At 36.0% G+C, this 13,715-nt stretch overlaps 1 protein-coding gene across 1 annotated transcript in view; it reads left to right on the top strand.

The window, feature by feature from the left end:
• Positions 1-13,715, top strand: part of LOC124613409 (dynein axonemal heavy chain 7-like) — a 755,469-nt gene that overhangs the window by 373,991 nt on the left and 367,763 nt on the right. The window contains exon 18 of the mRNA XM_047142112.1: positions 7,511-7,668. Within this exon, the coding sequence (XP_046998068.1) occupies positions 7,511-7,668 (158 nt within the window). The remainder of the gene's footprint in view (positions 1-7,510; positions 7,669-13,715) is intronic.

Here is a 13,715-nt window from a genome sequence, read left to right as displayed (position 1 = left end):
GAGAACGCACATATGTGCGGCTGTGCCAAGGTGTCCATGGAACCAACAGTTGTGTGCAGTCTGTTGGCCACTGTACATACTCTGAGAGGTAGGCAGTGCATGGGGGTTTGTTGTCAGCTGGTTGTGATGTGTCTGGCTGCTAGAGGGCAGTGCCCCTGTTGGCCACTGCCAGCTAAAATTGGATTCATCAACTGAATGTTCAGAATGGTAGCACACGTTGCTGTAGGAGGACTAAGGCATTGCTTTGTGCTCATATATTAGTACTGAGCTCATGTTCTCTGGATATAAAACACTCATGTTCTTTTGTCAAAGAAAACTCAATCAGGTCTGTCGAAGGTTGCATTGAATGTTGCTACGGAGCACTATCCTGTGCAAAATTACTGTTGGGAAGTTGTTTCTAGTGACTGACACTCACTTTTTTTGTACTTGAGTGATTTCATAGAGTTTTGTGTACTATTCAATTGTGGGAAATGTGGTCAAAATTGGCAAAATGCCCCAATAGCTTCTGATGCAGTTCAGTATCCATTGTCTCATTGATAAACTGTATGGTGTGTTTTATGGGACAAACAAACTTGTCAAGGGTCACATGTAGCAGTGAGTACAGATGATACTGAAGTACAGAAGCCATAAATTGTTTATCAGCTGTTCTACACAGATTATAAACATAGCATGAGATACAAAAGTAACAGTGGACTAGACGGCAAAGACTATTCTTTCCAAAGAGGCACACTTGATCGTGTGTGTCAATACTGGTGGTCAGATTATATTAGATTAGATCCTGTTTCTGTTCCATTGACCCAAAAATGAGATGATTCTTGTGGATGTGGAACATGTCAGAAAATATAACATAAAAAACATAAAACACTACCCTGATCATTTGTCAGGAGATTGTCAAAATAGGTGAATACACCACAGTAAGCTGGAACTGCTAATATTTACTGGATAAATACAGTGTCAGAACAAAACATAGTTATGCACTTTTAGTAAATTTATCATACATAAAATACCTAATCTTGACTGTTGTGACCAAGAACTGTCAAAACTGTAATCAAACAGATACTTTTACTTAAGCTGTCTAACAGTCCCTGTTAAGATATTTATCTATAGAGTAGCAGGAGTTGCCTATCCATCTTGAACTCTGTTTAAACCATGCTTTATCAGAAACCAACTTCTTAATGGTTGCTGGAAATTTATTGAAAATGTGTGTTCTTGAATACTGGACCATTTTTTGGACCAAGGTAAATTATTTTAAGTCTTTATGAAGATAGTTCTTTTTCCTAGTGTTGATACTATGTATTGAGCTATTGGTTGGAAACAGAGACACATTACTTGCAAAAATTTCATTAAGGAATAAATATACTGAGAAACAATGTTTAGACTACAAAGTTCCTTGAACAGGTTTCAACAAAATGTTCTTGAATTTATACCCCAAATGATTCTTATTACACCCTTTTGCATGCTAAAAACTTTTGCTTCATTTGATGAGTTATCCCAGAATATGATCCTGTGTGTCATAATAGAACAAAAGTAAGCAAAATATGCAAGTTTTTTAATATTTGTATCTCCTACATATGACATCATTCTCACTGCAAATACAGACTTGTTTAGGTGCTTCAGCAATTCTGTGGTTTACCCTTCCCAGCTGAATTTATTGTCGAGTTGTAATCCCAGAAATTTAACTCTGTCAATCTCTTCGATCTGCATGTCTTCATATGTTATACACATGCTGGAAGGAAATCTCTTACAGGTTCTTAACTGCATATAGTGGGTCTTTTCAAAGTTTAATGACGGTTAATTAGCTTTAAACAATTTATTAATGTCACTGAAAATTTGATTAACAGTCATTTCTAAATCTGTACTTGACTTGCTTATTACTACATTGTTTGCATCATCTGCAAACAAAACAAACTTAGCTTCTGGTGATGTAACAGATGAGAGGTCACTATGGACCCAACATGGAACAGAACATTAAGGAACACCACATGTGATTAGCACCACACCCACACGTGATTAACTCCCAGTCAGATGAAGACTGACTCCTTTCCCCCCCCCCCCCCCCCCCCCCCCCCCCCCCCCCCCCCCCGTGTATTTCGCAACACCCTTTTTTCTGGTTAGTTACGTAGGACTCAAGCCATTTTGCAGCACTGCCACTGACATCATAATTTCACTGAGCTACTTTTCATTACTGTAGAGTTTAGAAGCGTTGTGATGTCTACTTTGTTTACTGAGTACACAAGAGTAAAAATACAAAGTACATGGCAGTAGACAGACAAATATAATAAATAGTCATCTGCTATGATATATCAACAAAAAATATTCATACATTTTGATTTCCATTGCCTTCCAAATTTCATTATGCAGCTGCACACAAAATATTCCATTTTCATACAATTCCATAAACTGTCCAGTATGGCACAAACCTGGTCGTCCATGGCTGTGTGTGGATGAATTATTGTGCCAGAAAACACCCAGAAAGGATGAATATTTTGAATTATTATTTTCTTTTAACATGGGTGCACAGCTGCTACAAATCTTTTAAATGATGTCATCTTGCTTTCAGCTGTAAGTGTTTTCTTTTATGATTGCAATTTTTGTGTAAGCCATTTTCAAACCCCCAAAAACAAATTATACAATGTAATGACAATAATGTAAACTGGAATTAAAAGTATGAGCAACCAATTCTGTGTTTGTTGACTTCATATACGAGGGTAGGAACTTAAATAGTGGCAACTATTTATTCACAACCGATACAAAAGAGTTACATGTTTGCACCTGTTACTGTCCTTCAAAGTAGTCACCAGCATTGTGTAGAACCCGTTACCAGGGATGTGGAAGGCATAGTATACCATTAGCAAAGCTTTTTCTGTTGATGGTGCGAATGGAGCCATCTAATGTGTATCGAATCTCTGGAACAGTTCTGAAGGAAATGGCCTGAAGTGGGTCCTTCATCTTTGGAATCAAATCATAGTGACAAGGACTTAAGTCTGGGGAGTATGGTGGATGGTACAGTACTTCCCAGTCCAATCGACTGAACAGAGCACCCACAGCTTGCGCTGTATGCGGCCGTGCATTGTCATGCAAAATGATGGGAGGGTTGTGCAGAAAGTGTCCCTGCTTCTTTCACAAAGCTGGTCGAAGGTGATGTTCCAAAAATGAACAGTAATACTGTGCACTGATGACCTGCCATGGAGGAATGTAATGTGTTAGGATAATGCCATCACAGTTGTACATGAGAATCACCATAACTTTAGACCGCTACTTTCACACCATCAACATAACAGGCTCTGATAATGGTATACTACACCTTACACATCACTGGCAATGGGTTCTACACAATCTAGGTGACTACTTTGAAGGACAGTAACAGGTGCAAACATGTAACTCTTTTGTAATGGTTGTGAACAAATAGTTGCCACTATTTAAGTTCCAACCCTTGTACTTTCAAGATTTTGAATTATAAGATTATGTTAGGCAGAGATTACAATATAACATGCTCACCAGAGAACGACAAATCAGTGATATTTGTCAATATTCCATTTCATGTACTGCAGTGGATTGGATATATTATGATAGGCTGACACTACAAGTATGCATTTACAGAACATTAGAGTAAGTGTCTAAAACAATCAACAAAATTTTTGTTTTTGAGGTCTATTCATTCATTATGTATTGTGGTTGTTCATTGAAGAAGCTATAAATTTCAATTTCTTCTGGAATCTCCATTAGTCTGGCTTTCCATACTCTATGTAAATGTAAATTCTAGATGCAGCTGGTATTATGATTGCAGTTTCATAGATTTGCACTAAATGAAGATTTGCAGTTCTCATTTATTTTTGTTTGCTGTCTGAACTGGATGGAGAAATCAGTGTGCCCCACATCAAAATTGTCACATTCATCACATTTTTTAATTTATTTTGTTTTTTATTTATTTTTTTTATTTTTAGACTCCTGGTTGTGTAAATGGTTTTGTTTTGTGGGAGATGTGTCTGACTAATACCCCTACTTTATTGTTTATGCGGAACCCGATTTGTACATTAGTTTTACAGAAATTATCAGCTGTTCTGTCTGATATGGCACCATGTTAAGGTAAAGCAATGCATTTCTTTTTTTCTGACTGTATTTCTTTTTTTTCTGATTCTGCTTTTGTTGTTAGTGTTATTTCTTTATCTGTATTGTTACTTTTGTTGTGTCATTTTGTAGCATACATTTTGTCTGCCATAGTAGTATCACATAATGTAACTGGGCAGATAAAATATCTACTCACCAAGCGGCACCTGCTATACCTATTATTTCTTGCTGCATGTTTCAGTATACATAACTGCTTGGTAATTTTGTTTTCTTCTAATGGCTGTTTAATGATTCTATTGGTCATGCCATGAGAAAAGGCTTTCTTATGCATTTCTGAGTGGTAAAAAATGCTGTGGCTTATGACATCAGTCCAGGTTCTATTCCAAAGCATTCCAAATTTGTGGCTGTCGTTATCATTTCTTATCACCAAATTTAAAAAATTAATGTTCCATAGTGAAAACAATTTTTGGATGTACATTTTTAAATTGTGAAAGTATGCTTTCGATTTCAGCAACTGTGTTATTAAAGAGAACCACAGTATCATCTACATACCTCTTCTAATATTAAATCTTACTAGTCATATAAACATTTTTTTCGAAGAAATGTTTTTGTATGTGATTTACAAAAAATGATATCAAGTGCAGCAACTCAACAATTTCATCAGTGTCAGCTATTCCAGTTTTTTGTGTTTGAGGTCATCCTTTTTTAAAGTGTCAATGGTTTCAATTATCAGCACGTTAGGGAATAGAGTGACTAGATCACAGGAGACAAATTTTGTTTCTATAGGTATAGGTACAGCTTTAGTCTGGGTAGCTACATCAGTGGCATTTTTAACTGTGTAGTCTGTTTCAAATCTGTAATATTTTTTTAATTTTTTATTAGACTGTTAAGTTTCTTACTAATTCTCTATTCAGGACTATTAACTATCTCGATGGAGACAAATCTGAGACTGACAGAATGAAACATCACAGGAAATACTCCAGAAATATGTTACATAGGCCAAAGTAGGCCACTCAGTTAACCCAGACCCAATGCTACGTAATGTAGGTAGATGCGTTAGCTACTAATGACATAGCACTCAGCTTGGCATGTGGCAAGCATGTCAGAAGTAGCCAGATGATCAATGAATTAACCTGATGACTATACTGTTTACAAACTGACTGTCTCTTACCACAGACTCATTTATTAGTACTCTCTGAGCTGTACTACAGACTGACTCATACAACTGATGGATAAATATTGGCCTGGACATTGGTTAAGTGGTAGCTTAAATAATTTATGGTGATAAATGCTCCAGTTGACTTAATTAAACACTATTATTATAAAATACATCAGTGTCAGATGATAGCAATAATTTTCTATTTAATTACAATGTTCTAAGCATCCCATCCCTATTCATTCAAGAAACAATCCTATTCACCAGGGAATACCTCTCAAGAACAGGCAAATTAATCCAAAACAATGATATACACGCTCATTATACCAGAGAGCAATCTAATATCCATAAAATTTTTTCAAGGACATCATCATACCAAAAATACATAACTCATCTGGGCATCGTATTACACAATAAAATTCCAGAACAAATAAAAACTGCTCCAGATCCAATATTTAAAAATAAACTAAAGGCATTTCTGACAAAGCACTGTTTCTATTCAGTACAAGAATTCCTGGAAATGAAAAATTATAAAGTTCCTTTGTAAATACTGTGACTAGAGTAAAACATTCTGTAGGCAAAATAATAACCTAATTTCTACTATACACAACTATGTTTCAGTTTCACTTCCCCAAATTTTTTAACTCGCTTTTTGAATGTACAAGTACACATTCTATTAGTATTAAAACTTAATTGTCTGTGAAATCTCAATGTTAATTTCATGTTTAATGTAGTTTTTAAATGACATTGTCCTTTTCTTGTGTTTCCAGTTGACATTTTCACTATTCTGTAATCTCAGTGATTATTTGTGTAAATTTAAAGTAGCACTACATTGCCTACATGTTTCTGTTGTGTTTCCAGTTGACATTTTCACTATTTTGTAATCTCAGTGATTATTTGTGTAAATTTAAAGTAGCACTACATTGCCTATATGTTTTTTAGTTCCCCATGTAAATTGTTTGTATTCTCTGTATGTGAAGTTACTATATTCATCAATGAACAATTTTGTGTACATTTTTTTTAAATGGCAGTCCATTGCCTATTTTTTTCTCCAAACTACATATTTGTTAAGAAAAATGACTTGTCCTATATCATGTGTACTTTGTACAATATGTGATCCACAGGATAAATAAATAAATACAAATACAAATACAAATACAAATTTGACATCAGATTTACATTCTACTTAATTACTTCAAAACATCTAGTTTTACAAATTTTTACTACAAACCATACCAAGACCTTGCAATTTCTATGAAAAACAGGGCAAACAGTATTTCCTGATATCATTCATCATTAATATAATATCAATAATTCTTTTTAATGATTTATGACTAATGAACATCAAAAGACAATTAACCCAACTCATCTACTTTCACAACACACATTAGTGAAGCTGACAAAATTTTCAGTTATGAAATTTGAATTATGCAACTATCATTAAATTATTACTTTTACTCTTAAAATAGATTCATAAAGTTATAATATTCCTATTTAGGGTAATCTCATCAATAACACAAATTTACAAATTAAGAGTATGGTCCTAATATAGTTTCTTTTGGGTTAGTGTTATATTTAATTCCATTCACACACTGTACCCTTAAGAGTTGTTAGATAGTCTTAACAAAACAGCAAACATAAATTTGAGAAGAGTTTATGTAATGTGGTTATAGGTAAGGGAAGATAGGTCCATAAATTTCTACTCAAAGTGCCATAAAAAGAAGAATGGAGAGGGACATATCATGAAAAGAAAACACAAGGTTGGGAACAGCATCCTACTCCACCTCAGAGACCCCTTCTCTGTGAGGAGCTATTGTACAAATAACAGAATATCACACATGCTTATTGCTGTCACAATGTGGAGCAACATAAAGATATTTTTCTCTGATAGAATGACACTCTATAGGGCTAGTATGTCCTGTCTAAATAACTCTTATACAAATAATCTTTACAGCTTTTCAGATAATTCACTTTGTTCTAAAAAAGTGACAATATCTTTTATAATGTATCTATCAAAATACTAACCATTAAATAACCAGAACAGCCAATATAGTGGAGATGAAACTTAATTTGGAAAACAGGTAAGAAATATGTTCTATGATTTCAAACACGCAAATGGACAGAAGTATATTTAATTTTCTAGCTGTCATAATGATGGCAGCATATATATTTTTGGCTACCATATTTTATATGGAAGATATTGCCTGCTGAAGATAATTTTGTGCAACTGCTTCCTTACTTCTATGTATGTTTGTGCAGTTGTTACTAATCCTATATTGTTTCCAGATGCAAATGAAAAATTAAATGCACTAAAACCATCTGACATGACAAATCTGAAAGGAATGAAGCAACCCCCAGATGGAGTAAGAGTGGTCATGACTGCAGTTTGTCTATTGAAAGATGTGAAACCTGACAGAATTACTGATCCAGCCTCTGGAAAGAAAGTATGTCACTGCAAAAATCTATTAAGATTATGACTTTTCTTGCTATTTCTACTTACACTATTATTGTGCACATATTACTCATTGAAACCATAATAATCTGATTTTTATATTTTTAGTAATTAGTTTATCAACAAAAATAAGCAGCTTTTGAAAACATAATGTAATTGGATTAATAAAAAAACCTACTCACCAAGTGGCAGCTGGAGAACACACATATGAAGATATTAAAATTTGTAAGTTTCTGGAGCCAGTGGATTCTTGTTCTGGCAGAAGGTGTGAAGGGAAAGAAGAGGGGAGAAGGAAAATGACTGGTGAAGTGTAGGAAATGAGGAGAGATGGAAAAGTTGCCCAGAACCTCATGTCACATGAGACTTACCAGACAGGACAAGAAGGAACGACTGATTGTTGGAGACTGCACCATGTGAGATGGAAGACAGGGTAATATGCAAGACAGAGTTTACTGTCAAAATATCATACATGATTTAATAGGAGCAGAAAGCCAAGTGCAATGCATGTGATAGAGGTGGCAGGAGGGGAACTGACAGGTCAAAAATTGAAAGGTATAGAAAACCAGAAGTGAGTGAAGATAGGTATAGTTAATGTGAATAAATGCTGATACTGAAGAAATTAATGTAAATTAAGGCAAGATGAGTGGAAAGAACCAAGGACATGCTGTAATTTAGTTCCATCTGCATAGTTCTGAAAACTGGTGTTTGTGGGAAGAATCCTGATGGCACATGTTGTGAAATAGGCACCAAGATCACAACTGTCATGTTGTAGAGAATGTTCTGAACAGGATATTGCCTGCTGCCACTATGCACCCTCCACCTACGGCCATTCATCCTAATAGATAACTTTTTTGTGTTCATGTGTTTACATAACAGCTATATGTACCATGTATTGTTGCACAGGTGGATCTTCTTTCGACAGTAAATGTTTTGCCTCTTATAGGACTGGTACAGGTGCTGGTAGGACGGTACACAGGGTATATCTTATAGCAGGGACAGTCACAGCAGTAGGAGCCATAGGGTAGGGAAATGGGTGTAAAGATGCACAGGGTCTGAAAACAATAATGCAGAGATTGGGATGGCAACAAGGCTGGTATAGGTGGTGGTAGAAGGGTGCACAGGGTAAATCTTACAGCAGGGACAGTCACAGGGATAGGAGCCATAGGGTAGGGAAATAGGTGTAGAAGGTGCACAGGGTCTGACAACAATAATGCAGAGAGTGAGATAGCAATGACAAGCTATTCTAGGTGTGTTGGGCATAGTGTAGAATAGAGCGGACCTCACTTCAGGGCATGATTTTAGTAAGTCTTAGCCTTGTAACATAGTTTTTATTTATTTGTTATTCTTTCAATGAAATTGCTATTTATTCAGCTCTTTGATGTGTTGTAAAATCATAGAAGTTAGTTTGCTGTTATAACAATTGTTACACATAGGCTTACTGTCATTGTCATGCAGGACTGGTAGTACAATGTGCCACAGTTTTACTGGGTCTCACTATGATTTCCATTTGTTATATTGACTATTTACAGACTGTGTAAAATGATTGCTACTGTTAATTTCAAAATGCAATTATCTTGCTCTGAGGCTGGGGGATTGAGCGTACCCTAAATTCTTATAATAAAAATCTCACAATAGTGAAGAAAGAAGGGTGATATAAGATTCAGGGTTGTTGTAAATGATTAGAATCTAAATAAGAGTTATTGAGATAGAACATGTCTAACCAGTAGATATGAAGGATCTGCTAAACTCTCTGTGGGCCATTACCTCAGCTCCATGGGCGTCATGCCTGGATACTGTCAACCAGAAGTTCACTGAAAATTATGCCTGGACATTTCTGTCTTGTTTGAAGACAAATATTAAAATTACTTTGTACTGCCTCTAGGTACAAATATATCTGTAACTGTGTTTATAAAAGTGTTGATCACAGTACTAAGGAAACAAGTGTTATAAAGTGTTTCACAATATAGGGATATTGCATTAAAGTTCCTTAAAATTTGGAAGTATACTGCCAATTGTTACTCAATGTTTATTCAAACTGCAGAAAAAGGGACTCAAATTGATGAAACCTCTATTTGGAGGCAATGAGATTAAATTCCTTGCTCCTTATATTAAATTCATCGAAATCTGTCCAAATACTACTTTTCTGGGGGTGATTAATAAATTATACTGATTCCAGGGTAAAAAGGAGCTGAACTCTTTTATAAGATAGGTGGTTTGAGTATTGTTGCTGTTATGCATGTGCAGCACCATGCTGTTCTCCATGCATCATCATAGTCATGTTTCAGCAAGCCAATGTACCATTTCCAGAGAGGTATAATAATAATAATAATAGTAATAATAATAACCGTACAGTTAAAAGGAAGTCACGCTTGATCAAGGTCTGCATCACTTTCCATTTTTAACCAGACATAATGTCTGAGAAAGGAATGAAATAATAATGATAATAACAACAACAACAACAACACTTGACTTGTGACATAGTTTGTGAGGTGAAGTGTACAACTCCAACTCCATTTTGCTTTATTTTTCTCCTCAGGTTTATAGAAATCTCAATTCTGATATCTTGATTGTACAGAATATTTTAACTGGATAAATAAAAAATAAAAAATAAACTACTCACCAAGTGCTGGCAGGAGAACACACGTATAAACGTACTGAAATCTGCAAGCTTTAAGAGCCACTGGCTCTTCTGGCAGAAGGGTTGAACGATAAGAGAGAGGGATGAAGGAAAAGAACTGGTGAGGAAATGGGAACAGAATCTGAAAATTCTTCCGGAACATCAGGTCAGGGGAGACTTAACAGGTAGGATGAGAAGGAAAGACTAAAAAGACTAATTGTTTAGGAGTTAATGCTTCTGCCAGGAGAAGGAGCCACTGGCTCTCAAAGCTTGCAAATTTCAATATCTTTATATGTGTTTTCTGCTGCCGCCACTTGCTGAGTAGATTTTTTTGTCTATACATTTACATCATATTTTCAAATACTGATTATATTCATTGATTGTATAGAATAATATGATATGCATTGACTAAACTGTATGTATGTATGCTTTATACAATTTGACATAATTCAAGTTAAAACATTAAGAGAAAATTGCTAACATTGCTTCCAACATTTTGCACTAAGTGATTACTAAAAATATAAGCAAATGATTGCATATTTAGAAATGAATAAGTGCAAGTAAACTATTAAAAACTGAATGAAAGATAATGTATTCTGTTTTTTTTTTCTTTTTTACAATTTTGCAATATTGCAAGTACAGGGCTATTACAAATGATTGAAGCGATTTCATAAATTCACTGTAGCTCCATTCATTGACATATGGTCACGACACACTACAGATACATAGAAAAACTCATAAAGTTTCGTTTGGCTGAAGCCGCACTTCAGGTTTCTGCCGCCAGAGCGCTCGAGAGCGCATGAGACAAAATGGCGACAGGAGCCGAGAAAGCGTATGTCGTGCTTGAAATGCACTCACATCAGTCAGTCATAACAGTGCAACAACACTTCAGGACGAAGTTCAACAGAGATTCACCAACTGCTAACTCCATTCGGCGATGGTATGCGCAGTTTAAAGCTTCTGGATGCCTCTGTAAGGGGAAATCAACGGGTCGGCCTGCAGTGAGCGAAGAAACGGTTGAACGCGTGCGGGCAAGTTTCACACGTAGCCCGCGGAAGTCGACGAATAAAGCAAGCAGGGAGCTAAACGTACCACAGCCGACGGTTTGGAAAATCTTACGGAAAAGGCTAAAGCAGAAGCCTTACCGTTTGCAATTACTACAAGCCCTAACACCCGATGACAAAGTCAAACGCTTTGAATTTTCGGTGCGGTTGCAACAGCTCATGGAAGAGGATGCGTTCAGTGCGAAACTTGTTTTCAGTGATGAAGCAACATTTTTTCTTAATGGTGAAGTGAACAGACACAATGTACGAATCTGGGCGGTAGAGAATTCTCACGCATTCATGCAGCAAATTCGCAATTCACCAAAAGTTAATGTGGTTTGTGCAATCTCACGGTTTAAAGTTTACGGCCCCTTTTTCTTCTGTGAAAAAAATGTTACAGGACACGTGTATCTGGACATGCTGGAAAATTGGCTCATGTCACAACTGGAGACCGACAGCGCCGACTTCATCTTTCAACAGGATGGCGCTCCACCACACTTCCATCGTGATGTTCGGCATTTCTTAAACAGGAGATTGGAAAACCGATGGATCGGCCGTGGTGGAGATCATGATCAGCAATTCATATAATGGCCTCCACGCTCTCCCGACTTAACCCCATGCGATTTCTTTCTGTGGGGTTATGTGAAAGATTCAGTGTTTACACCTCCTCTACCAAGAAACGTGCCAGAACTGCGAGCTCGCATCAACGATGCTTTCGAACTCATTGATGGGGACATGCTGCGCCGAGTGTGGGAGGAACTTGATTATCGGCTTGATGTCTGGCGAATCACTAAAGGGGCACATATCAAACATTTGTGAATGCCTAAAAAAACTTCTTGAGTTTTTGTATGTGTGTGCAAAGCATTGTGAAAATATCTCAAATAATAATGTTATTGTAGAGCTGTGAAATCGCTTCAATCATTTGTAATAACCCTGTATTTGTTGCTAAAGATGCACAACAGCCATGTTTTGTAAATAAGAAAAGAAAAACCCATGTGTGTAATATTCACAGCTATCATTCTGTTACAAAAAAGAAAACATGAAAGTTTACTTCTCTATATGTATAGCAAACAACTCAGAGAAAAAATACAATTATTCTGTATACAGAAGAATAGATATTTTTGCAACAAGGAAAACTGCTTGCTCTTTAAAACTGCTCTGCACATTGTTAGCAAAGTTTTCTAGTGCATTCAAGACACACTGGACTTTTACACAGAAAACAAATATCAGATGTCTTCCTCTTCTTATGAAGTTCACACAAGGAGCAAGTTATCCTCTTTTCAAGCATTTCTTCTACTGTGTAAGCAACCACCTCTTCTGACACCGCCAGTAATCTTTGAATACATGTCCAGAGTTCACAATTTATTTTCATCTCATTGAGTCTTCTTTCTAGTTAAGATATGATGAGAGCTTTGACCAAGTTCTTCATGTAATCAAATCTGTTCATCTGTTGGTTATGTTTGAATGAGAAGTATGCTACATAGGAACTGACAGCATTGATGTTCAGGATTTGGTAAAAATTGCCATTGGCCATTGCCTGGTATACTGACCACTATCATATTTGGTGCATTTTTCATGCAGAGAATTTACTCCCCTCTTGGTGAGGTTATCAAATTCTGTCATCACTGCCTTGTTCTTTTTTGCCATATACAAACCAAGAGTCTTATCTTTTGTAAATCCAGATAGACAGGAACCAAATTCTCTGATTTTACTGGGGAGGAATTCACTGGGGATCTCTCTCTTGTTTTTCCCCATTGTTGCAACATAAGTCAGCCCTTTGGCTATCATTATGTTCCTTGTATTATTGTTCCTTGTATAGGTTTCAGTAAGCATATTAAAGATTGTGTTGGTTCTGAGAACTTTTGTTCTTCTTCTGAAAGCATACCCCCATCTGAATTTTTGCCTGCATACATTCAGGAAATATACATTTCTAACACAGAGCATCAGTTTTATGCCATATTTTATGTGTTTCTAAGGCATGTATAATTTGAACTTGCAGCAATCATGGAAGCCTATGAGCTTCTCATCAACACAAGATGAGGTACAAACTATGTATGCAGCTTTGCAGTTATACACTAACTTCAAAAACAATTCTGAAATTGCAGCTGTAGGATCTGTTTTCTTTCTCTTACTTCTGGTAGTAGCAGTTTCAAAGTGTACCATTGAAAGAAGTATATTGATCTGATGTTGCTCATAACACACAAAAATATCTCTACTAGAATGCTCATGATTCTAATTGAATGCTGCAGAATACAATAAAAAACCCAGCAAAGCGCAGAGCTCTGTTATGTCTATGTCATGTATATCAGTATGGAAATTTATATTTTTGTCTTTGAGTTTCCATTTTCATGTCAGTCCAGGCTACTATTTCTTGTAGCA

This window comes from Schistocerca americana, chromosome 4 (assembly GCF_021461395.2).
Source record: "Schistocerca americana isolate TAMUIC-IGC-003095 chromosome 4, iqSchAmer2.1, whole genome shotgun sequence".
Lineage (NCBI taxonomy): Eukaryota > Metazoa > Arthropoda > Insecta > Orthoptera > Acrididae > Schistocerca > Schistocerca americana.
The sequence above is the reverse complement of the archived record's forward strand: the minus strand, read 5'-3'. Positions and strand labels throughout refer to the sequence as shown.